This window comes from Bombus vancouverensis, chromosome 1 (genome assembly GCF_051014615.1).
Source record: "Bombus vancouverensis nearcticus chromosome 1, iyBomVanc1_principal, whole genome shotgun sequence".
Classification (NCBI taxonomy): Eukaryota; Metazoa; Arthropoda; class Insecta; order Hymenoptera; family Apidae; genus Bombus; species Bombus vancouverensis.
In genome coordinates this window covers 13,977,738-14,004,521 of record NC_134911.1, presented here as the reverse complement: position 1 = coordinate 14,004,521, position 26,784 = coordinate 13,977,738, and the positions used below count along the sequence as shown (strand labels likewise).

The 26,784-nt window shown below is 41.8% G+C and overlaps 1 protein-coding gene across 1 annotated transcript in view; it reads right to left on the bottom strand.

Annotated features, from left to right (window-relative positions):
- The window catches only part of LOC117153611 (discoidin domain-containing receptor 2), a 159,019-nt gene that overhangs the window by 74,283 nt on the left and 57,952 nt on the right, over positions 1–26,784 (bottom strand). The window contains exons 2-3 of the mRNA XM_033327805.2: positions 15,346–15,524; positions 9,402–9,507 (exon numbers count right to left, since the gene is read on the bottom strand). Of these exons, the coding sequence (XP_033183696.1) occupies positions 9,402–9,507; positions 15,346–15,445 (206 nt within the window). The 5' untranslated portion in view covers positions 15,446–15,524. The remainder of the gene's footprint in view (positions 1–9,401; positions 9,508–15,345; positions 15,525–26,784) is intronic.

Sequence of the window (26,784 nt, the reverse complement as noted above, 5' to 3'; positions counted from 1 at the left end):
TTCGATACAGCAGCCGTGCAAATTGAATTCCGGTTTTCGATTTGGTATCAGCGGAGAACGCGTGTAACGCGGATAACGACAGGCTGCCTGATTTTCTCGTTCCCGAATTATCGCGACACGACCCAGTTCAACTTCCCTCTAGTTTCATTAAAAAAAAATTTCTTTCCTCGGAACAACTAAACGGAACATCGTATCTTCTACGAACAATTTTTCTTCCACATCTTTCCCAGGGATCGTGGGTTTCCGATTTTATCAGATGCCTCGAAATTTTATGGAACTTTCGTAGAAGCTCGAGGAACGAACAATGGAACTGAATTACCCTCCTCCTAGCCTAGCGCGAGCAAGATCGAAAATGGGATTCACCTTGGTATCGTCAAACGCGAGTGTGTAATCGACTGCCGAGATACAAAGCCAGCGTATAACCCTCGTAGCTGCAGCCTTATCTGCCTCTTCAAAATTACAGTGTATCAAGTAATGACTCTAAAAGCCATTACTCGCATGAAGAGTCCGGGCTGGACGTCGTCGCGTTCCTCGTTGCACTAGCTAAGTATTTCTATTCTAGCCGACGCTGTTTCGCCATCGTATCTTCACAGTTTTAATTTTTACGAACAGGGAACACAAAGATTCCTCGTTCCTTTAACCTCTTAGGTACGATGCGCCACTATAGTGGTTTTCGCGGATGTCATTTTATATTACGACGCGCCACTATAGTGGCTCACTCATTTGCTCCTCGTTTGAACTGAACGTTCTTTTTCATTTGTCTTGCTTCACACTTTCCTTGTCCTCGCAACGTTTTATAACATTGTTAACAATATACAGATAGAATATATAGTTTTTGTTTTTGATGCGCCAGTGTCAGATATCAAATGTTGCTTTCCGTTAAAATAAATATACCATTGTTAGATGCTTTTTTAACTTGCCGATCCGTATCATTGTAATTTTTTAGAATCTTCAAGCTGAACATGTCGCTTCAAAATAGAAAACGAACAGCAATTTGAAAAACACTATCGCGCTACGAGTGTGAAAATTGTGACGTGTGTCTATGTGCCGTACCGTGCTTTAAAATATATCACACACAATTATATTATCAATTGTAAAGTAAATTATTAAAGTTCAAGTTACAATTTAATTATCAAAAACTTTATTCCAATGTGCTTACGTATAGAACAGTATTATCCGTCACACATTGCAGTGCTGTATCGTTTATGCGTAATTCGCGTCAAACTCTGCTGTACAGAGAAACAGCCCCGTACTTCCCTCCAGTTTCATTAAAAAAAATTCCTTTCTTCCTAAGAGGTTAAAAGCGGTATCGAGGAAAATTGTTTTTGCCAGGTACGCGTTCTCATCGGCCAGCAAATGGGAATCGTGAAACGAAAAGATATTCCACGATCGGATCGTAGGTTTAGAAAAATGTTCCTACCAGAGCATTTCGATTAATTTTATTCCTTTTTACCTACGTACTCTGTTTAATTTCTTCGACGACGACGACGACGACGTATCCTCTACATTCTGTGATACTATTTCAGAATAAAATACGATAAAATTGTATTCAAAGAGTTTTTATCATACTCGAATAAAAACGAACTGTATAAGTAATTTTATTCTATTTATCGGTTCGAATATAATACGCAGCCTCTTAATGCAAGAATTTAGAAGATAAGTATAAAAAATGATGTCCACAGGAGTTCGAATTCGGCTATTCGAACAAGTTTCCACGATGCACGTGAAGAAACCGGGCAGTTACGTTCCAGTTTTTCCAAAGTGCGTTCACCCCTCGCGTAATTCCAATTGAATTCGCTCGTTGAATCGGACTGTGTGTACACGGTGAAGCAGCGGGCAAACTCGCAGTTGCGACTTGCCTTTTGACTTCTCAATCCACTGCTATTTCTCTCCACAGGAGACCGCTCTCTTATATACCGCGCACGCTCTCTAACCAGTATCTTAATTGCGTCCATTCTGGAAATATCGTTGAAACTGGGAACACGGCAAGAAAAGGGAAAAAGACGCGCGAAAGAAGCGGAAAAGCCATGGTGTCTCTTATAGTAAAAGCACGAGTCGTGTGTCTTCTTACGATGGCGCGCTTGAGAATCGTTTTGTGTACTCGCATATGGAAAACGATCGTTTCGCGCTACAGAAAACGGCTACTCCAGATTTGTCTGTAACATCGTTTCCGATGTTTCGCCATTCAACGAAGAAAAAGCTGCATTCAAGGGAAACTTTGTATTCGACTCGTTTCCTCTTTTCTCGCCCGTTTTTCTTTCTCCCTTCTATCCGTTGTTCCCCGTTTTCCATCTCTGAACATTCCATCCACGCGAAAAGCGTCTTCGGGGATTCGTTCATCGATCAGCCGTTGCCTCTTTATCCCGCAAGCCGCTTGAAATGAAATTATCACGGCGACGTTACCATTTCAACACCGTTAATTAAATTACACCGCGAACGTGTTTGACATCCGTACGAACTTTTTGCCAGAAGCCGAGAGAAGTAACGCGGCAATTTTTTAAATGTCACGCTCGCAACGCTGCCGCGACTGTGGAAACACGGCATGACACCGATTTATCGGTGCTTTGACGCGCTCTGACGGCGATCGTTCGTGTTCCACGGTCTCGGATACGGATTTTCGGTATTTTCGTCGTTTCGCTTGTTGCGGCTCTTTCTCAATTACTCGACGTCCTTAATTTTCGCGAGTTCTGTCCCGGTTTCTCGGCAGGTTTCCAAGCCACAGACAGACCGAGTTACCTTTATACATCAATTATGAACAGGATTGACACGACCTACTGGGGATAATCTGGCCTTAATTGAAGTCAATATGAACGATCGAACGACGTCTGGCATTTTTGTCGGTTCCCTGGCCAGGAAGTTTATATAGGACGAGCTATTTCTGATTTTATCTTTTGCGGAAAGAAGACCGAGTGCTTGAATATTTCATCGATTCAAATATGCAGACAGTTGGGAATTCTACCTTTTCAAGCTACGTAATTGTATTCTTTTCGTGCGTCACGTTTCGTTCCATCGAGGATTTATCGTAACCGCAACGAAAGAGACATCGTACAGACCTATCTTTTACCTTTGAAATCTATTATTTTTAAGCTTTTGGTTGGATTATTCGGGTTACTTGAATTTACGTTTCTGTTCATACAAGTTAAGTTACTCGCGTTTAAGTAACGTCATTTTGATCTTATTACCGTTTCGAATCATTTTTCATCTAATCGTATTCCTCTATCGTTAAAAAGTTTCTCAATCTCGAAAATAAAACGGAAGAATCGTTATCGATGTGTGATCGATATTAAAAAACTTTTTTATAGCTTTAGGTGCTTTTATGCTCGTTTTAACGAGATCGAGATAAAAGAATTTAGTTGATGGCAAGCGGATGCTTAAAATAGCGTGGAAGAAAGTATTGTCTGCGATACTTATAATAACGAGAAAAATAGAGAACGAGTTGCTAGAAGTCTAGAAAGACAATACTGAAAAACAATCAATTTGAGGAAGAAAGTAAATTACCAGATGAATACATCAGAGACTTTGTTAAAAAAGTTAGCTGTAGGAAGATAAAGAAGAATATAAAAATCATCTCGGAAGGTCTGTAGGAAAGTTTGATGATTTGCGCGATATGATTAAACGCAAAGTTCATAAAGAGTAGATTAGATTTAGGAAGCCAATAACGAAGCTGGAAATAACATTACGTTACCTAGTAACTATCGTTTCCTTTAAACGATGGAATAGTTGAAAGAATCTCAATTTCGCTTGAAACTTAAGAGGGCCAAGTACTAGAAAACCATACCGATCCTCTCTTGAAAGAGAGAAAAATAGGGAAATATTACGAAATTTCAAAAACAGTATTTTTTACAACTTACATCTTTCTGTAATAAATACACTCGTAAGAATAAAGTAAAATAAAGTTTGCAAGTGATTCGTTCTTGAAAAAATGGAATATGACAACGTACCTGTGCAACGAAATTGAGAAAGCTAAACCGATGGGACCGATCAGCTCGCTCATCGAGAAACTTAGATGACAAAATGCAGAAACATTCTGTACGAAGGAAACTTAATCGAATTATGTGAAATAAAGATACGCGTATAAACCCGAGAGAATACTTGGAATAGTCTGAACAACGCGATACATTCAAATCGATCGAGTCCATCTACCTTAAATGAAACTTTACAAGCAAGACACAATACCCAGTACAGTGAGTAGAGTATCCAATCACCGCAGTCGCGCGAAACCCAACAAAACCGCGGTACTTTCGATTCGATTTCAATTTATAGCGCCCACCCACCGTCCAATAGCGCAACCCATGTAACAATCTTCGAGTTGGAAGAAGAACGCTGTATCAAATAGCATTGTCGATGGTTGTTCTTTGGTGCGGTTTGCTCGGCGGTGCATCGTCAGCCATTCTAAGCACCTTCGCCCGAGGTCGCGGTGTATTAAATTAGACGGTGACGTGGACTGGCAAAGGAGGCACTTGGATGCGATGCGGGGGCGCCCCGAAGCTCATCAAGAGTCAGGCCCATTCAGCCAGTCATTGTCTGCGGTAATGGAATGTATTAATATCGGAGAGCCCGCGGGGCCGGCGACCGACGCTCTTCGTGTTCCACGTTGCCCGAGCTGGTTGGTTTGGCCCTCGCTTCGAGTTACAACCGCGGCCTGCACCAGAGCGGATATGTCCCGTGGGATGGAATATTCGTATAAACCGTTGTTGCGCTGCAACCGCCGCTGAATACCGGACCCTACGCATTAATATCTAAACGCCACCGACGGAAGGCTATCCGTGGGGCGAGACAAGGGGACGAGAGGGTGCACGAGAGGGTTTGGCTGGAACGAGAACTGGAGTCGGTCAGAAAGAGAACGAGACGAATGGAGTGACGATAGAAGAGAGCAAGAGAAACGGTATAGCGCACGCGCTGCCGTCGCATCTCGTATTCATGCGTTGCACCGTCGGTTACAAGAGGCGTTACATGGCCAACCCTTTCGCCACCAGCCAGGTGTAATATTCTTTTTACGTCGCTGGCCGACGTCAAACATCTCCCCGTGATAATTGTATTAGAGGCTCGAGGCTGCTGTAAGTTTTACGGTGGAAGGGTAGCAAAGGAGTTGCGTGGATAGACGATTTGAATTTCAGTTGCGTCGGCTAGTTGGAGATGAAAGAATGAATTTGAAAAATATATTAGATAGATTCGGACAAAGGAGAGCTCTCGACGGATATAGTACTTTTGACGATGGCTGTCAGAAGTTTCCTGTCGTGGTGTAATTTTATTAGATCGAAATAAAGAGTTTTTGATGATAAAGGACTGCTTTATGAGTATAGCTTCTACCGTGAGTTATGAAATACAGTGTTATTAAATTTGTGTAAAAGGGACTTTATTAACGTATGATTCAAGCAGGAGAAGTGCAACCTGCAAACTCTTGCCAGCTACTGTATTAAAACAAGCAAGAAATGTCTCATTAATATAGGTCTGCAAATGAATCTCAAAGGAGACACGAACATCCCGCTTATACATATATTCGTAATTCCTTCTTACGAAGATGTCAAATTTACATTGAAGTGAAAAACTAAGGAAAGGCGGAATTTCTTTTACAGAAGGATAAAATAAAAGTTCGACTGGCAGTAAACGTTCGTTTCTCTCTTGTCTTATCTTTATCAATATAGATCCGCCATAGAATGAATACACTATACAGATAAATATATAAACAACGTATTAATACAATGGAATATCTTTTGTTTATTTGTTAAGTGATATACTGCAAATATATATGATTTTATCCTCAATAACATTTATTCTTTTATCTCCAATAAAATCATAAATTGTTTAATCCATTTTCCCAATCATCGCATGTACGCATTGTTATACGCATTGTCATGTAAAATTACTTATTAGCAGACAAAAGTACGGGCGCGGATACGATCGCGTCGATGGAAGACCGATGAATATGGAACGAGGTTCGCATGCGTTCGATCACCGCGGAATTATCGAACTATCGTCCGGTTGGATTAATTGCACGGGGAGCGGCCTGGATAAACACCGCCGCGAAGGAAGTGTTTCGCGTAAATATTAATTACAGCCGAGCGACACAGCGCGCGTACGAAAAAGTGTGGAACATGCGATCCCGGTGATTTAATTGCACGTTGGATTATCTTAGGATTTATTCTTCCTGGAATATGCATCACCCTTGCGATTAAATTCATCAACCTCTTCGCGGGTTGCGAGAATCGAACAGCCTTCTCCGTTTCTTTCCTTTTTTCTCCCCTCTATTTCACCTATCCGAATAAATGAACCTGCACTGATAGGGCATTGATATATGTATTTCGATTAACTATTTATTTTTTCATCGCACAACTAGACTGTGGTTTATTATGCAAATTCATATTTTTACAAATAAAACCGAAGAAATGAGATTTAGATTTGTTCCGCTCCTTACATATTATGGAAAATACTTGCGACATTGAACGTGTGTGTGTATATTACATGTATGTATTGTGAATTAAAAATTTCTATAAACGTAGAAAGATCCGCAATCTACATTTAATCGATACTTTCGTTAATAACCGTTTTGTTACTTTTCATCCCCCGTTTACTCTGTGCTAATTACCATTGTGCTTCGTGTTCTTTTCGTACTTAAAACAACTCGCGAAAGTCGCGTGGTCGTTATAATTGCGCGATTTAAATGGCGTAAAGATTTTTTTCATTGTAAGATGATGTAGGCAATTTCCATATTGGATACAGCGTCGAACGTTGTAAGCGACGAAATAATTTATAATAGCTTTTTCAGTCCCAAAGCGATATTTTTAGTTTACACTGAAAATTTTCAATACAAATTTCATATACCGCAATAATCACGTGATCGCGTATGCAAAATCAAGGTTTTTCACAAATTGAACCTCGGACTGAAAAATTTTATCCCGCATATTTCGCTCACTTTTGCATAAAGAATTACCTTCTGCATGTTTGTCCAATACGTTTGTACAACCGCAACCTCTATACACGCGTATACTCTTTTTTTTCATACTTGAAAAATTTTGTTAATTTTATCTGGCTGCACGAGTCGCGACAGTGAGAAATACCGCGTAGTCGTCACGTGGTTTCCGTGTATAAATCGGGGGAAAAAGCGCGTGACGCGGTCAGATTAGAAATAATTACTGGCGGCTTTTCCCACTCTGCTCTCTTTGTTTACGCGTGATAACGTCTTTCGTCGTGCGTGCACGCAAACTCGATAAACCGGATTTTACGTATTAACGAGTTACCATGGTGGCACGATGCAACGCATTTTTAATATTCATGCGAGCCGCGTCGCGATTAATGAATCCTGAAGTATTAATTTTCGTTCTCTTCGCGTTTCGGCCGCGATTAAACTGGCTGCCGCGCGTGGAAAGGGGCGCTGATTTACTTTTCCCGGCTGCGTATCACGTCTTCGCGAATTTGCCACGAGGTTTTCGACGCACGAACATCGTCGCCGCGTATGAATAATTCACCGAATAACTGCTTGGTTGGCATCTTGAAATAATTATGGTATAATTGGGCGTGAGCAAATCGGAGCCTCGAAAGGAACTCCCCTCGGGGGAGTCGTTTCTTTGGCTAGTCGTGCATTTGATCACATAGAGTGATTTAAATGTAAGAGATAATATTTCGTCGAGAGAGAGAGAGAGAGAGAGAGAGAGAGAGAAGGAAGAAGGGCGTAGAGAAGAAATAGGCAGTAAATTTTCGAGGCTCGAGTAGTTCGCGAGATCGTTCAATCTATGTTTCGAGTTTCTTGGATTTCTCTTTTGGATTTGTTATAAACGATGGTTGCTATTTTTTTCAATATAAAATTGGAATTCTAATGAGCTTCTCTTAATCTTCTGTAACTAAGCAACTATCATATATTATGTAGGTACGTTCTAATCTTCGCCGAAGCTTTTGCTCGCTTTGCAACGTCACGCTCGATTATTAATCGATGGAACAATAATTCCAATATCCCGTCTAGTTAACTGGATAAATAAATTTTATTTCATCCGAACAAATAAAATTCTTTACACGTCGCTCGTAATACTCACATACCAAATCAACATACACGCACAAGACAATACATGTTTGTAGAAATGTAAAGTACAACCACCGAAACTACAAATCATTCCACAATCCCATTTAAGTTTTGCATGACTAGTAAACGTGCTTTCCTAAATAAGTCTCTCCCGTCGCCGCCTTCGTTACCATCGCCAACTCGTCCCCCTTCGTTTACATGTCTCCCAAGATCACCGCTATTTCTCGAAAACATAAACCCTCGTCCCTCGATCTAACGACCTTAGTAAAACCCTCGATCAACCCTCTCTTGCCACTCGAATGGCACGCAGTTTCATCTTGGATACCCGTCTGCTCTAAACTGGTTGTCTCGCGAAATCCATCGTTATAACGGCTATTCGAAGATACAGGAAGGCGCGTAACATTGTCGTAAAGACAAAGTACTATAGAACACCTAACTCATTGTCAGATTCCCAAAGTAGATTTGAAAGTTAGCTATTGGAATTAAATGGGCAGTATAATTCACAGGAAACGTATTTTTGTTATTTATATAACAAATTGTTACAAAGATTTTACATTTATTACCTCTTCTTCGAAATAATAAATTATCTCTATTGAGATATGTATAATTTTATGTGCTAGACCAGACTGACCGCGTAGTAGTGATACATGTATGTGAATATGAGTGTGTGGAAGTATGTGTGTGCGCGGCGCCTCGAAAACAAAGGAATGTAAATTGTTCAGTTAACAGTCTGGTATGGAAGAAGGTGAGACGCGTGCAAGTGTGCATCGATGAATATCTTTGAAATCGTTTATCAAATAAATATATAACTATTCTAATATGAATTCTGAATGTAAATTTAGTGTTCCTATACCATTATTTTGCCAATTAAGATCCAAAATTCTCAACAATCTCTAAACTGCGGATTTTTATGCGTTTATGGGAAAGTTGAAAATGCAAAATTGCACAGAATGCGCATAATACAAAATGTCTTGGCTATCGTGTGATTTTCATGGAAAAGTAATTATTTCGGCCTTTCGGTGCAAACGCTCCACTGTGTGCCAGCCCCTGCTACTCCATTGCTCAAATACAATTTTAAGGTGTTCTTCTATTTTCTCCCATTGTTCTGATCGCTTAGGATCATAGAAGTTTCATATCCGTTACAATCGATCGACAAACAACGAAAACATCTTACAGATTCCTACATTTACCATTTTTGAACTCACTCTTCTTCTTATCCCCAAGCTGTCCCTCAGCAAGTAACTTTCCATGCATGCGTAGTATACGTTGGAGGGTCGTGGCCGATGGCAATTGGATGGCGCGCGGCCAGAGCAACAGAAGTCACCGATAGATAGGGATGACGAATGATATGGAGGGTAGGCTATCGAAATGAAAAAGCGTCGCTTACCGTGCTAGGTGCGGACCAACGTTTCCCGTGTCGAACGTAGAGCTTGCCGTGATATCCGCGTCCGGGATCGCGCCGGATTCCATACCAAGCGGCGCGATGCATTGGGCTGAAACAAACGAAAACAATCGAGTTCAAAGTTTCGTCTTGCAACGAAAAATTTACATACGAGTCTAAAGGAAGAAGGCAGAGAGGAAAAGGTTTGGTTGGGTATCGATGCTCGTCCTGTTTTCGCCAGCGGATCATAAATGGCTAAATAACCAGGTAACCGAGATGAATCTGTCGGATAGAGCCGGTTTACGTTCTTGTATACGACCGCCTTTCCTCCAGCTTCGATGCGAGGAGAACGAGAAGAGTTAGGACGACGGCAAGGACTACCTCAACGTTTTCGTATCTTCGGGACCGATCAAATTGTTTCATAGGGGAACACAGCAGCGTTACGGGGACGCAATGTATCCTGCTACCAGGAACCGGGCCTATCTTGATACAATATTGTCGGCCATGGAGAACTGGCCGCGTTATTTACGGTTTTGCCATCGTTCCGCCACGGCGAAAACTTCGAAATCGTGGCTAACGAAACATGCACCGTGGAGACGTTGTGCCTGTAACGTGGCACGATAAATCGTCGGTGGAACTAAAATTACGATTCGGATGGCAGTTCGTGTAAATTGATATTCCGCGTTGTCATCGATGCTCGTGATTTCATCGTCGAGTCGCGGAATATAGTTACTTGTTTGCATCCGTAATAGAAACTGGAATATTCAGTGTTCGTAACGTTTCACTCTTTACGCTCTGCTCAACTATCTGTGTATCACTTTATCAATGAACACCAGAGTTATTAGAACGGACAAAATGATCGATACGTAGATTTTCATGGAAACTTTGTAAATTTATCGTTGAGGTTGAGGTTGACTGATTGAAGAACGAGTGGATCAATTTGTGATAGAAAATTATATTGAAATAATTAAAGGTATAAGTATAAGTTCATGCTGATTCAGATCCTTACTCTCTTTTCTTACTAGAAAATGTAATGATAGCACGTTCATATATTTATAGCAAAAGGACATTACCAAAAAAGTTAAGCTTATAGCTTTGGCTAGAGGCTACAGGGAACATAAATAGAAATCTGTTTATTAGTTCCTTTGTTCCTAGACTTCGCAATCCAAAACATAATGTACATTCAAGGGTACAATAATATACACCTTTCCTTATTTAGAATATTTTTGCGTAATAACAGTCTGCAGGTCACGGATATACATAAACAAAGATGTAGAGTTTTTCTTGAAGTAGTTGCTTCAACATTTATAACGACGCAATTTCGCAGATTCGAATAATTTCTCGTAAAATATTTCTCGCGTTATCTATATATTCCTACGTATTCACGCTTTTCATTGCAATTTCTCCGATACAATTTTTACGCTTCGGTTATCGATGGTTCTAACGTTAATCCTTTACTTTATCGCGTTTTCAGGAGAAGCGGAAAATCCGGATAAAACAATTTTATATTTACACGAGGGAATCGTATCTGACAAACGGGAACGATAACAGCGAAGAATTAAAATGACGCCTTTGCGATAGAGATGGAATTCCAAGCTTGCCAGTCAGAGGTCCGATATTCACGAATGTCTGCATTTTTCCTCAACCCCTAAATATCATACACACTTTGCATTACTAGTAAAATTGGATATACAATAGGAAGAACGCGTCGAATTCTCTAAATTTGAGGACGTCTGGCTGTCTCGCGAACATAGTTCGATTATCGAGGATGCTGCGAGGGGCGACTGGTGCGCGACGGGGCTGGGGGTGGTTTCGCTTCATGGCGCGGGTCGCATCGATTGCAATTTATGCATATCGAAGTTCTATTACCAACTAAAATGCGCCACGGTAAAATTTGCTGGAGCATCGTTTGCCTGAATGGATCGAATACGCGGCGAATAAACGATAATACGTAATGCCGGATATCGAGTGCAGGTGTACCGGAACAACGTGATGGGAGGTTGCAGCTTTGTGCCGCGAATAACCAGAGACCCCGCGAGAATTAATAGCAGGGAATTCGAGCTTATAACGGAAGGAATCCGTGCTAAGCCATCGAGAAACAGAATGGCCACGTAGGTAGCCATTAATATCGGTGAAACTTTGCACCATCCTTGGACGAATCCGCGACGTCGTAATTTCGTGGATACGATGGCAATGGTAGGGTCCGTCGTGTTATCGTCGGTAAGATGAAATTTCTACAGATTGCGAGCCTGTCGTGAAAAGCACGTTACTCTGTGCTTCGAACCGGCTAACGAAGTAACTCGCGTGTAAATGAATTAATTTCCGCGAACTTGTCGCGCGAACGTGTCCCCGAAAACTGGGGCATCGATGAAACTCGACGGCGCCCCCAAGTTTTGGAAAATTATCGTTACTATGTCGAGAGAAAGCATTCTCGCGAAACGAGCAGCTCGCGAAATAGTTATATCGATAGCTTTTACCGAGCTACGTCTCCTAAGATATTTATACGCCATAGTTTCTACGAAATTTAGATGCGAAAACGCAATGGATGTTTGTTCTGCCGAATACCTTCCGTTTGTGTATACGTATATACAGGGAGAAGTAAGAGCAAGGGAAATATAAAAGGGAAGTAGAAAGGGGAAAGGGGATAGGAAGAAGAGAAGACAGGAGAGGAGAAATGGGAAAGCATGGGGTAGGAGAAGAAAAAAGTAGGTGGATGAGAAAGGCAACGAAAGGGAGATGGAAAGCGGAGAAGCATTTCTATCCATTAAAGCACTCTAAAATTTCATAACAGCTACAAATAAATAAAGAACGATAAGAGGAAAAAATAGCACGAAGGTCCATAGCGTCTCGTCTACTTGTATTATGGATCGCGTCCTGAAAATTTACGAGTAAGAATCAATAACGATACCCATCAGCGAAACAAAGCGGTCGCCCGTGAATCAAGCACGCTATTATTATTAATGAAGCCTCGATATATCGCTCGCACCCTCTAGAATTCTCACGATCCTCGGCTGTCGTTGCAACTTCTCCCTTTTCGCGAGGTAAACTTGAATCGTTCCTCTCGTAGAATCCGTTTCCTTTGTCGGCACGTTCTCCCTAACGAGCCACCACGGTGAGATATCGCGCTCGTAAATCGATCGTGAATAACGGGTTTCCGCGGCGTGGAAAACTTACTTCCCTGTTTCTGTTAATTTCGCCTAAGTGTTCCGCGGCAACGTTATTTTTTTCGTCGCTGTTAGCCTCGTTCTCGCGTTGTCCAATCGCGAATTGTCTCTTTCAACGTAGCGGACCCTTTAAGGATTGCGTTTGGTCGCTACGGAAACATCATTAATTGCTTCTACTCTATCGACACTGGGATGAATGGTCCCGAAACGGGGACATTTCTTTCCGCTGGTTTCCAGGAAAATTTATATCGCAATTAAGAGCAAGCATTTGATAAAGCCCGACGATGGCGTTTCCATTTCTTTAATGAAAAACCGTTTTCAACGTACGACCGTACAACCATTTTCAACGAAACGAAAGTTATGGCGATATTTCTCTTCTTGCCATGTATATTTCGCTTTTTTTTAGTTGCTCTCTCTTTCTCTTTCTCCTTTTTTCGTAGGTGACTCGTGGTTGCTCAACGAAACGCGATTCTGAATTGATTCTCCGGAAACGACTCTGCGCTATGTATTACATTAACGAGCCCCTTTTCGTGCTGGAGGTAAGGAGTTGAACGTTTAAGGGGTACAGCGAGAAACGAGTGTCTGTTACAGTTTATAGAATCGATGTACTTTGCTGCAAATGCTCTTGGTGTAAATATAAAGGTCTTGTTTCAGCCAGTGAAATTCTATCTTGGGATATTGCCAATTTTTTCATAGTTACGGCAACCGGTTCGTTCATTTTACGAAACGATTCTCTGGTTGAAAGTTTATCGCGCACGTTGAAAATTCTCGTGATGTTCGTGTAGCAACAGGTTAATACGTTTGCTATCTCGGCGAAAGGAACGTACAGGGATAAGCAGCGCACTTGGCCAAGCTTGTTTGAATATCGATTCGGGAATTTTCTGTAAAACGTCAACTATACGAATTTTGCAAGAATGTCGAACTGCAGGTAGGTTTTTATTCGTTACACGTAAAGTAACATCGATAAAACTCTATTTAATAGCAACAGAAAAATAAGACGATAATGATTTGATTTTAAACTAGTACGACATTTTTAATACTCTAGTGATTCGCTTGAAATTCTCTCGCTTTATACGAGCAGTATCCACACATTCTCCGATCTCCTCAGTTTCGTAAACTAATCGAATATAAACTTGAAAAATTGCCGAATATTCACATGGTACTCTACGCTTTGATCTACTTGCGCGTTCTCTCTGCCACTCGAATTGCTTTCCATTAGCTACCGGTACTTTGGCATTTCAACGTTCATTCAGTTTTCTATCACTCATCGTTCTCAAAGAATTCTCACCACCGCGATACGTGCTCCACCATCGTATACCTGCATCTATGAATTTATATGTACATTTTTAGTTTCTGAAAAGGATAAAATCGAAATGATGTTTCTCCTTCTTGAATCGGAATTCGAAGCACGATCTATCGTTTATCCCGGCTCCCAAACGATTTCGATACTTTCAACTGCTGAACTCGTTACAAGGAAAAGTAACGCGCCTGACACCGACAGATCGTTTAGCGAAGTTAACGGGCCTGCTGGATGCTGACTAAGCCACTCCGACATGCAAATCGATGCAGGTTGCTTTTTTCGTACGGACAGTGGACTGATGATCGATTAAACGCTCGATGTGGACAACTTGCGAGACGTCTACCACGGGAAATTTACTTGGACGTTTATTGACCCATTAAATTCCGGAGACCTTCGGTCGAGAATGGGTGTAAAAGTCTTCTTTTATTTCAGAAAAAGTGCCACTAATGTGGACACATTGAGGTACCTTTTAGGTACCAGTACTATACTTTCAACCGAGTAATGGGCAATTTCTCTACGTATTGTTTTACCTTTAAAAAATACGAGCAAATGTATTTGTTGTTTCGTGTAATCAAAATTCTTTAACCTGATCCAACCAAAGGTTAAATAAGATGAGTTCATATCAAATTTAGGATACCAGAAACTCGTACAAAAACAGCACCGTATATTTTACAATTAAATTAATTGCTCCTAATTCCGAATGCGAATAATTTCATAATTTGTAACGGTCAACGTTCACTCTACAATTAAATAAATAAAATATTACCTAATCAGAAAAGTGAATATATAAGAAACGCAAATATCCAGGTATGTAACTTTCAAGTCTCGCGACAATATAGAGGGCTAAACGTAGAACGTAATCTCACCCTTGAAGCGAAAACCCGTCGGAAATGAAAGTCCATAACCCGAGACACATATGTACGATTCTTCTCGGTGTAGTTGGCGTACGTTCCGGCATTCGAGCGTACCAACACCACCGTCCGTTTCAATTCCACGAAAGTTGGTCGATCACCGCGAAGTAATTTGGATCGAACAAAATCGCTTGTCGTCGATGCATTGCGCACAAAGGTTTGCTGGTTGTAGTATCGAGCGGGCGTATCATGAGTTCCATGGTGCGGCTCTACTCCCCCTGCCAACGGCCAGCCTCGTGAACACTGTTTAAATACACAACTTCTGCCTAAAAGTTTGCAATTTGAAGAGAGGGGGGGTAGCAGTCTGACTGCGAGGCAAATGGTCGAGGGTGTGTAAGAGGGCGGCGACGACGGAGTTACAAACGCGCGAATCCAGCTTTTCCATGCGAACGCGGCCAAAGTCGATTCCGGATCGAAAGTTCGTCGACTGCGGTCAAGCGCCACGTGTATCGTCGTGGCGCGCGGCGCTCCGCGTCTTGCTCGTTAATAACTTACAGAGGAAGTTTCGCGATGAAAACTATAAACCTCCGGCGAGGGAAAGGGGACAGATCATGGCTTTGCAGTGGTCTACTTACAGAGGTCTACGGCGCTCGTCGTGTCGGCCAGAGCGAGAAAAAGCATAAGGTGGACGGCAGGTATCGCCCTCCCGGCGAAGAAACCGAAGCTTTTCACCATAGCTCCCGTTTCGCGCGAGGGCTTCACCCTCGCCCTTTTCTCACCGTGACTCCGACCGTGCCATTTCTGCCTCGTCAACCTGGAACAAAAAAGTAGAGAAAAACATGGAAACCGTTATGAGACTCGCCACCTTTAACGATATACCACCATAGCCCGGGGTGAGGGATTTCGAGGGTGTGTTTTGTTGTTCCTCGCTCTCGTTTCGCGTTCGAACGCTTTCGTCGCGCGGTACCTCTTCCGCTGGCAAGTTCGATGACTTCGTTAGGGTGGTACTCGAGGGGAGATGACAACGGTAAGGGAGTCGAGTGTCTCCCGGCCCGATCATCGATTTTATCTTCAATGAAAATACAAATAGGGTATGGGTTCTCAGACACCCAAACGAGTTTCGACTTTCAACGATCACTGACTGATCGGTCTTTTCACTTGTTGCGTTGATTTCGAAAAATTTTTCCTCGAAAATTACCACGTTCGAGAATATACACGATAGAACTGTGTATTTATCGGAAGCGAATTCCGGCTAGCACCGGTTCAATCAATTTTTACTGATTTAATTCGCTTGTTCGAACGTGAAGTTATACGAATAAAAAATCATAGGTAATTGGGAGAACCAATGGACTCTTATTATATGATTTTCAATTAAATACATGAACTCTTGGTTGCACGGAATTTTACCATACTTTGATTCGTGTAACGTTCAAAGCGTAATTTATAAAATTTGAAACAACGTACGATGAGTTGGCAATACCGCGGAAGAGAATATCGGCGATATTGCGCGCAGCGTTTGCGATTAATTCATGAAATTATCCCGTTCGTGTCGAATGAAAAATTCAAACCGGACAAAGCTACCGTGAAATTTTCGTTTCCTACCGTGTTAATTTGTTGTTCTCCGAGGAAAAGCAAGCGAAACGGCTCGTTCGAACAATTTAAACTTAAATCAACGCTCGAGCGTAATGTCGTAATTGTAAAATTATTACGTTCTCAGCATTAGCGTGCTTTATCTTATTTGTGGAAGCGTACGGAGCTTCTAAAAACAAAGCGCAGGGACAACAAACGGGTATCGTGTTTGTCGTGTCGGTAAAACAAAGTTTCATAAGCAAAACCAACAAAACGAGCAGACTCGAAAAATAACGCGTTTAAAAAGCGCCCTGAAGGGCTGCCCGCGGCCGTTTTGTCGATGTCAACCGATCCATTTTTATTCCGGCTCAGACAGGGTGCCGTTAAAACGATAGAGATGTACCTTCCTAATTATCCTTTGCTCGAATCTCTGATACATCGTTGCATGACATTGAAATATACTTGGTGTTTCAGAATAACTTGTAATGGGATAAATAATTTGTCCCATTGCTTCGGAATAAAGTCCTCGTTGAGTTAAAATCTACGAATAATGATCTTTCACAAGAGGCTTACAAACCCGAGATATAAATTAGTCTACCACTTGTTTGCATAAAATAGCGTTCTGCGTTTGTTGTTACAACAAATTTATACTTGAAATATCGATTTACACTACGATTACGACGATGGTTAAATTATCACGAAACGAACGAATCTACAAAGAATTTTGTTTAAAAAGCGATACGAAGTCTGTTATATTTAAAATTTTCGAGATGAACGAGAAATACTGCTCTTCAGTGACTATAATCTAAGCTAAACGTTCCTCGCGACAGATCAGAATTTATTCTCAAAAGTACTCACTTAACAAGAAAGCCACAAACCCAAGTTAAACTTTTACAAAATTGGGAAACATCTGTATTGAGATACGTGTCATTTTGTGCGCTACTCGTTTCGTAAAACAGATAAATGCAACCGTTTCGTTAGTAGTGTGGTACAGAAGATGGTGAGATAAAAAGAGTGCTGAAACGCGTGCAAATATGTATCGACGAATATCTTGTAAATCACATATTAAATAAATCTGAAACTATTTTGATATCAATCCTAAATGTAATCTAAGTGTTCCTGTACATTTATTTCGCCGATTAAGATCCACGATTCTCAACAATCTTGTACGAAGCAAACGTACATACGAATGATAAGGCAAAGCGATCCGATTGCGTATGCCCGTGTCACTTACCGTTAACTGATCGCGCGACGTGATATCTCGAGACACGGTATACGCAGGTGTGACGCGGCATGGGAAAGCGAAAGGTCGAATAACTAATTCACGACCGTGGACGACGCAACGGGAGATGGCTATGGATTTATTAGTTCGACAGTACGATGCCTGATTGCGACGTTATTGTCGGCGTAACGCGTCAAGCGAATAAGCGGCAAGAGAAAAGACGCGCGCGCTGTCGAGGAGACGACGGGGACGATACGCTCGTAAGAAAGGTGCGATTCCCGTGTCTGGACTTTGATGGAGTACACGGCGGTAATTGCGCCGGAAGTGAATAAGTAATGGCGAACGGTAGTAAGAAGTCGCCCGGTCGTAGGCCTCGCGTGCTCGCATTAAACATACATGCGGCAACTTACGGCCGACGAGGCGGAAAATCCACAGTTTAGTGCGTGTACGCCCCGTATACTTTGTGCTACGTCGGAACCGACGTTCTCCTCTCTATATCTATACATACACTGCCGTATCATAAGTATCCGGACGCTTTGGTCGATCTCTAGCGAGAGTATTTGAAGTTGATCAAAGTGTACGAGCTAATGGTGAATTGACATAATTAGAAGCGGTACGTGCTACCTTTGGAATTAAAAGGGTATAAAAAAATTACCTGTTAAAAGATGGGGCAGTAATGTACGAGACTCTTGAAAGGCATACTGATCGACTCCATTTTTTATCAATTTCTCAATTTCATTAGACAGGCACGATTAATGTTCAATTCCGAAGAAGCAAAAGATGTGTAGCCTTAGCGGTTGATTCATCGTAACAGGATGACATAAATAATGGTCAATTTTAAGGGAAATTTGAAAAAACAATGTTCGTAGCGTCATAAGTTTGTACTTTCCAATTTATGGAATCAATCGATGCGTCTACTCGATGGCTCACCCGAAGTTTTATTCGAATCAAGTCATTGCAATTTAATTTGTCCATAATATCGCCAAAGTACGCAAACGTTCTGATAATTTTCAGCGTTAGCGTCTATCTCCCTGGAATATTTCTCTCTGGCGCTCTTTTAGAAAATTCTTTCAACTCGGCCAGGGCTTGTTACGAGACGTACTGGCACGGCAGCTTCAATTGCTGATCAAACAAAGTGCTTCAACCGCCTACAATTACGCCTATTGCGGCCCGGATGAACTTTCTCTACGATCCTCTAGACTTTATCCGCGGTGAAACGATGAAATTCTCTTCTGCCGACCACAAGCGGCCAAAGAAAATCGAAATCACTCGACCACGTCGATTCGTGAAATATCTTCCATTTGGTAAAATTCGAGGCTATGCAAATTTTTCCGTTCCATGGTTCGACGGAACGACGAGCGAGGAAGAGTCCCTCGACTCTTATCTCGATGCCGTGACTCTCGAGAGTGGTTTTAAACATTCCAATCAATTTCACGTCACCTGTTTCCTGTCGCGCGTTCCAATAACGAAATTATTCATCGACTGTTTTCTTTTCATCTCGCTGTTGCGGGGGAGCGGGCGGATTATCGATGCTCGCAAGGGAACAGATGGTGATGCGCGCCGTTGTCTTCATCTCGTTTACGAAACCTGACTCGATTTTCCTGCTCGTCAGGCTAGGCCAAGCTTTTGCAATTATTATTCCATCGACGAAGGAGGTCCGTTTTACGATCGGTATCGTCCTACAATGTCTATATACTTACGTATATACCTGTAGACCAAGCTACCTGCTGTTTATACGTTTATCTTGACTAGGTGTTCGGCGGGTGTGCACACGCGGAGTCGAACGAACGTAAGAGGCCCGGTTAAGCCACGGTGTAAGCCGCGGAGGCTCCCCGTGATATCCTAGTTCGACGTCGAATCTCTTCGTTTGCATAGCAATGAGTTTATGCAGATTAATACACGCGGTACGTCTACGCGTACAACGTCTCGTGGGATGTAAAGCACCGGTACCTACACGGATCCCGCGAGCGTGCATGCATATTTTATTGGCGGCGCCGGGCGCTTAAGGATTCCCGATCGCATAAACCCAGCACGCGCGTCGCGAACCTACACCCGCGATTTGTCTCCCTCTCGCAGTTCCATTAGTTATAATCCGCGGCTCTGAGACTTTATCAAACAATAGCCTGGGTCGGCCTGCTTGTCTCTCTGGGATCAGATATAAGCCCACCGGTCCGCAAGCTGTTTAGCGAATGATAGAAGCCCGATATACGGCCGGTATATATCGATTCGTTTTCTCTTCTCGTGTTTCTTTTTTCGTTCGGGCTGATCCGGCCCGTTGTGCTCCGGCGTTCGCGTGCTATGTCGGTAGTCTAGAACGTGGGCTTAGGATTTATCGGGGAAGATTTAGTGTCGTGTTTCGTTTAGAACACGATGCGTTTCTTCCTGATTGATTTCGTTTTATGGATACCGGTTTTTTGAAAAAAAAAAAACAAGTTTGCTTTCCGAAGAGCAGAAGAGAAAGGAGTTAGATGGTAAGGTAATTCAGGTAGAGATTAGATTGCTATCTTTTTATATCATCTGTCAAACGTTCAAGTGATCGTGGTCGAGCGTGTCTGACGATTATGTTTCATATTTCTACGAAGATCTAATGGAAATCGAGAGTTTAATTCGTGTTATGAATAATCATACTTTGCGTGGCTATAAGAATCGCTATCATTTTATCGCTTGAGAAAATGATTATATTATTCTCGTAGAATAAGTTTAAATAACGTAATCGTTTAAAACCAAATTCGAAACATTTTCATCGTCGAGATCTATCTACTTTCGGAATTGCTCTATGTGTTTCCAAATTCTGTCGAAGAATGGTATGTTTGAGCGGCGGAAGAGCGACAGAGATTAGACAATTAGTACCAAGGACAGTTAGCGCTCAATTGGGGTGGTTATTGTAATCAAGCCTTGTACGGTTCGCTTTGTTTGCCCTCCTGCCCACTTTGCGATACAAAAGCTGTAACACTGGTGTTTGCATCTTGACTAACACGTTCTAATTGTAAGTGCTACATGGTTGTTTGCCACCTGTCCAACCTCCCTTTTCAAATTAAACATCATCGTGTTCCTTAGACGAATTACCCTTAACGTTTCGCATCTGTAGACGAAATATCTCGCGATATGATATTCGTATCACGTTTTGGACGGGATATTCGACTGAATAAACATGAGAGCCTGTTTTTCATACTATGATTGAATATCACTTCGTGCAAAAGAAGATAAAAGATAAAACAAATTTGTTTTTTGAACTGTAACACTGTATTTAGTATGAATAGCATGGCGAATAATAGCGTAACGCTGTCATTAGCATTCACAGACGAAATGTCTGGCCAAATGACTTTTATTTCTATTTATTGAAGATCTGAAATTTCCATGGGCGTTAATTCTGGCTGTATACGGGACGTAAATATGTACATATAAATGGAAATTTATATTTGGTATTTTATATATATATATATAGGGTAATTTTGTAATTTCCTGTGTAATTAAATGTTTCTAGATTCGTAAAGATTACAATATTTTAATATTCGAAATACGTATCTCGTCTATCGCAAAGCGCAATTGAGATATTGCAAATTTTGTATACCTTTTAATGTTTACTCTTTGGAAATTCTTGATTAACTTCTATCCTTCGGATGCGCTGGATTTGCATTGCTAAACTAGATAATTTACATTTTCCCTTTCGCAGTTTCAATTTTAGGTTATTCGTAACAGTAACGAAAGCGAGAGAAATAGCATTTATCGCGACAGTACATTCTCTAATCGACGCTTTATTTAAGTACCATGGTATTTAATTGCCACTTTCACACGAGTTGACTTTTACACCGAGACGATGTATTTACGTATCTCGCGTCGTAATGAAAACCACACGCCTTAAAGATATCTTATGCAAAGTATTGCACGAACAACGCTGCAGCTCGAGATACTCGTATCTCGTGCATATATGCGAAGGATTAAATCCACATATACGAAAAGGTTCGTCTCTTTTTCTTGCAAAAAACAGCATCGATTTCCTTTCTCGTGAAATCGAATGCATAAAGAAACGTGATAAAATACGGGTCTCGCGCTTATCGAACCTTCCATTGTCCGCAATTAAACGTACAACCGCCCACGCAGCGGCTATTTTATTGCACGGGGCGTTAAAACGTAATCGATGTCGCGATAACATCGACGAGGATGGCATCGCGGATAGATTTCACGGTAAAAAGACTGGTGAAAAAGGAGTCGTTACTGGCGCGGTGGATCGCCGCGTTGACCTTAATTACGGATCGAGAAGAGCCTCGATACGCTCTCGACGTTCCCGCGTCAGCCAGATGCAAGCGAAAAAAAGCAAGGAAAAGAAGAAAAAAAGAAGATACACGCGGCACATTGGTAATCCGGCGTATCATCGAAACCGACCAAATGGTGCAGAACGGGAAAGGCAAAGGAGACAAAGGGAGAAAAAATAAAAGGCTGTGTGGAACTGGTGGAAAAGCGATGCTTATCCGCCATGGAAATATGCGTACACGTCGGAAATGGGAGAAATACGAGCACGCTGCGCTCCATGTCCGAACGAAATGTTAATGTCAGTTAATTATCTGTAAAACGCCCGAGGCGGGGGATTCGTTTTCGAACCGGCGTGCTTGTAACGCGTGGGCGCGGCCCGCGTGTTTTCTGGAATCACGACGGCCGTACAGAATTTCTCGTTGTCGATTTCGACCTCGTGAAAAAACGCGGCTCGTTTATGCTTCCTCTTTCGCTCGATGCAACGAGAAAGAATCGCCGCGTTTCGTCGGATAATCAACTCTTTAGAATCTAGAATCTACGTAAATATGCATGTTACGTATAGCTGCAGATACAGTAAGCTTTCTAAAGATTCGTTAAGATAGTTGAAATAATTCTCCCGTGTTCGTGTTTTTCAATTTGTTCCTTTTTTTCCTTCGGTTTCAAGAGAAGGATAGGGCGACCGAAGGAGGACGCTGGCGATATTGGAATTGTTCACATAGCAATCGATGGCAATTTTTCACGTTTTTACCGTTGGTATTTCATCGCTACCATGTCAGCCTTTCGACGAGGGAATTTAACAACGAACAAAAAACATGGACGGATCAGGGCAAGTTTGCGGTTCGATCCTTCGCGTGATCCCCGCGTCCTGTTCGACAGCACGCTTCGACGATTCCAATCCATTCCGAGGCTGAAAATTCGTGTGTCCGAAAAGAGACAGTTGTCCGCCTGACGGACTTTCTTCCTGGCATTTCGTCGGTTCGGTCGATGCACGTTCGTGTTCCTTTCAAATATTTACCCACCAAACAGGCTCTCTGTCCTTGGCTCAAGATGAAAATTGCAAACCGCGATGGTCGTAAATACGATCAGGATAGATGGGAAAGGAAATGGTTTTCCGGCGATTTCAACACGGATTTTCCGCTCGTCTAAGATGCAACGTTACGTGGTGAACGTAATGGAGAAAGTATGCCACCGACTGTTCATCGTCTCGCATCGACAGACATCGGTGGATAAGATACCATGGAATTATGGTGGGCTTTATTCGAGAACCGTGTATCGCGACGTTTAGATTTATAGCGTTGTATGTAGAGGCCGGTCGACGTTCCATTTATCAGAATGGTACCTGTAGCATTCGGTCCGAATGGCTGCGAAACATCCGCAAACTTCGATCCCGCGAACAAATGGATGGAGTTCCGCAAAAGGAAAAACGCGGATGGAAAAATCACAATGGGAGGCGGCTTCGGATGCTTCGACGTTCCCTTCCTATTGTGCGCCGACTCGTGAAAAATGCACACTGATTTTCCGTAACAATGCTGACGAAAGGAGAGTTTTACCGATCGTCGGACTAAAGAGATGTACCGTGAAATATTTCCAGCCATCTTACGGATACGTGTATCCTCCATTGGCCCGCCATAAGTTCTACTATGAACGGTAGACGACAGAATGACCCGCGGTTTGTCATTGACGTTCCATTACGTGGATATTGCATGCCACTTGTTTCCTTTCCAGTATATTCCATTTTTTCTGTTTTTGTTTCTTCATATCAATTTGTCGTGGCATCGTGGAAATACGAGAAATGAGAGCAGGTGAACGTGCATCGAGTTTCCAGCAATTAATTGTATCGTAACAAATTGCGAGCGGTTGTTCGTTGCGAGCGATCGAATTACAAGTACAGTAGCAGAAACGCTTGTTTCAGACTACGGTCACAACGAAGAGTGTACGACTATGTATAGTTCAAAGTCAATGTGATTAAATTCCTATGTTCTGACAAAGGGATGCGTAGTTTTCCTGAAGCGCGTAAAAGCAATTGCGAAACAGAGGAAGAAAGAACAAATGCACGTTAGAATATACGTATCGCGTTAACGATGCTTACTTTTCATACTTAAACTCCATTCTACAATGATACGCGATCGTTGGGATGCTTTGCGTTATACTGTCGCAGTTTACGATATCGTAAAACGATACAATAACATAATCTATCGTTCATTTTCGTATAGCTGATCATCATTTTATTTTAGTATTGAAACGATATCTGGTAAACGTAAAACTTCCTTATCTTTCCGTTTCGAGTATACCGCAATAATATTTTTTTAGAGTATGCTTTTTAAAATGAAAAAGGATTTTGAATCGATTCTGACGAATGATAAATTTTGTACTTAATAATTTAAGTCATGTTTGTATTTTATTTATTCTATTACGCTTATTACGCTTATCATTATATTATCATATTACACTTCTTATATTTACCAATGGAAATTTATTTTAATATTCTTATTACCAAGGATTTTGGTACTGAATATTCTTCGTTATTGTACTTATTGTTATTATTGAAGTTGTTATTATATAGTTTTTATGACCTCAGAACATGGAGTTTCTTTTGTAAGATAATAATAGATCAATAAATATAAAAATATTCTACTGTTACGTATTTTTTAAAGACCAATCATTTTGACTAGCTTTGGTAGAGATGGCTACGTCTCAAATGTCGGTAGTTCTATTGTTAAATGCATTAAAGGTGCCGATCAGTCAAAAAGTCTTCCATCCTTCTGCTTTTTTTCTCCTTTCTTTGCTTCGTTCGTGGAAATTGTTTCGAGTTAATGGTGTTTTCAGGCGAACGAAAATAACGATAGCTGTAAAGCACTCCGCCAGTGTTAATTGTAATTCAATTTCCTCTCGACGAAGTTGAAGCCCCACGGTCCGCGATGGAATTGCAGTGAAAACGTCTTACGGGGGTTGGTTTTCGTGGTTAGTCGGTGCAAAACCATAAAAGGGTCCTCTTCTTCAAGACGAACGTCGTCTAGCTCTTTTCTACGAGCACTCGACGGAGAGCGTCGAGTGGCGCCGCATTAGAACAACGACTTTATACAAGTCAAAGTCGTGAGTGTGTACTCCACCGTATGGTGAGCAGGAAGCTACACTTGTGCCCCGGTTAGGTGCTCACCGAGAAACCAGCCGCATTTTTCACGATCGCAAATTTATACGGTGTCAGCTGTTTTCGTTTACTTTACGCTGTTAACAAAACGACGATGGCTACTCTGATATCGATTGCGGTATATCGGTAGATCACGGATATTTGTTTTTATTAAGATAATTAAAAAAAGAAGAAAAATTGGAATCTAACGAAATATTTATTTCGTCTGTTGCATGGTATCGCGTATTTTGTACATTTTTGCACAGCACCTGCGTTCCGTAGAATTTTGCATCTAATCTTAGTTCCTTCCATTCTAATTTAAATGTAAGTATCAGCTTATAATTTATTTGTGCTACGGTGTAGTATCGTAAATTAAAGCGACGAGTGGAGAAAACGATTAATGTCGCAGGCGTATACTTCGAATATATTTCCTACATTCTGTTTTATGGCTGCATGCAATAAAATACATCGTATCCTACGATCAAAGGTATTTTCCTTGGATACAAAAGAGTCAAGATTCAAAGTTTCAAAGTGTCGCCATTTTTTCATTATTGGCTATTTGTCTTCTCGTTTCGGTATAGTCAAATTCATTTCGATTCAGCAGAATGGACACGGTTTACATTAGCGTCGATTTCGATCAATTTCCCTTAAACAATTTCTAACAAGAGAAAAGAAAACTTAAAAAACTCGCTTCACAGTAGAATACTCCCTTAAAGGGTGAGCCGTTATTTCTGCCTCTACGTAGCCTGTCGTGGCATCGCGAATATGTCACATCACGGTACAAACTAAAATAATAAATGGCAACCGGTGACGATGATTAATAATTTAATATCACGGTGAATATTTCAAGTTAATGATTACGAGGGTAGCGTAAAGTTCAAAGCAGACTGTAAAGCGACGGTAGAAAGTCAATTAAGAAACTGACTGCTGCAGCGTGCTTCGCGTCTCGTTATAAATAGTTTTTAACGTTAAACTCGGCACGCGTGTATCGGCACCGGTGCGACTATAAACTGCCACGCGGATTCCACGAAACACATTTCGCAAATGCAACACTCTTGAAATACTCGAGAACGCCTTTGAGTGTATTTGGCATCGCAGGTGAGCGGAACAATGGTGTCGGATGATCCGGCAGTTTGGTGGCCATTCGAGTAGAGGGATTGTAATCAGCACTTAAACCGAGTACTTTTCTCGACAAGACGAAGTGGCTGAAAGTATGTTGCTTATTGTGCTGCTAAATGATTTTATTTGACCCTCGGATTACCGAGCTGCACGGAGAAAAGGTTCGCGCAAACACTCGAGAGAACTGTTTAGCCGTGGCTGCCATTAATGTCCATTATTCTCGGGGATGGAACATGGATTCGCCGTCGAGTGTTCGTCCGTAACGGCCACAGATCCAACGAAACCACGGCTGGACGTTGTCCGTCGATGTTTCTTTTCTGACCGAACAAAACAAAAGCGAACGAGACGCTCTTCGAGGAGAAGACGAGACGCTGTTCACGCGCGTTTAAAATCTTGTTTGAACGGACGATCTCGTGTTGCGTCGAGATAAACTGTGCTCTTCTCGACCCTCTTTTTTATTTTTTTACGTACCGTGTAAAAATGTTGAGAATATGTAACCGTATTCCGTGAGCCAACATATATGCGAACCACTGGAATGTTTAGATCCACACGTATGTAGATATTTGCACAACTATTCGACGTAGCCGCGTGCCTCAGTGACGTCAGTGTTTGTTCATTTATTTCCTAATCTGGCGTCTAAACGCGTCGTTAGTCTTCTTCAAGACGTTCGTCGTCCGAGAAAGGCGACAACCGGTGCTGAGTCATTCGACTGACGCAATGAAAAAAAGGGGCTGAGAGGAGCGCAATCGAAGTTGGGCCATTTCCAAACGTAATTCTCCTCGCCCG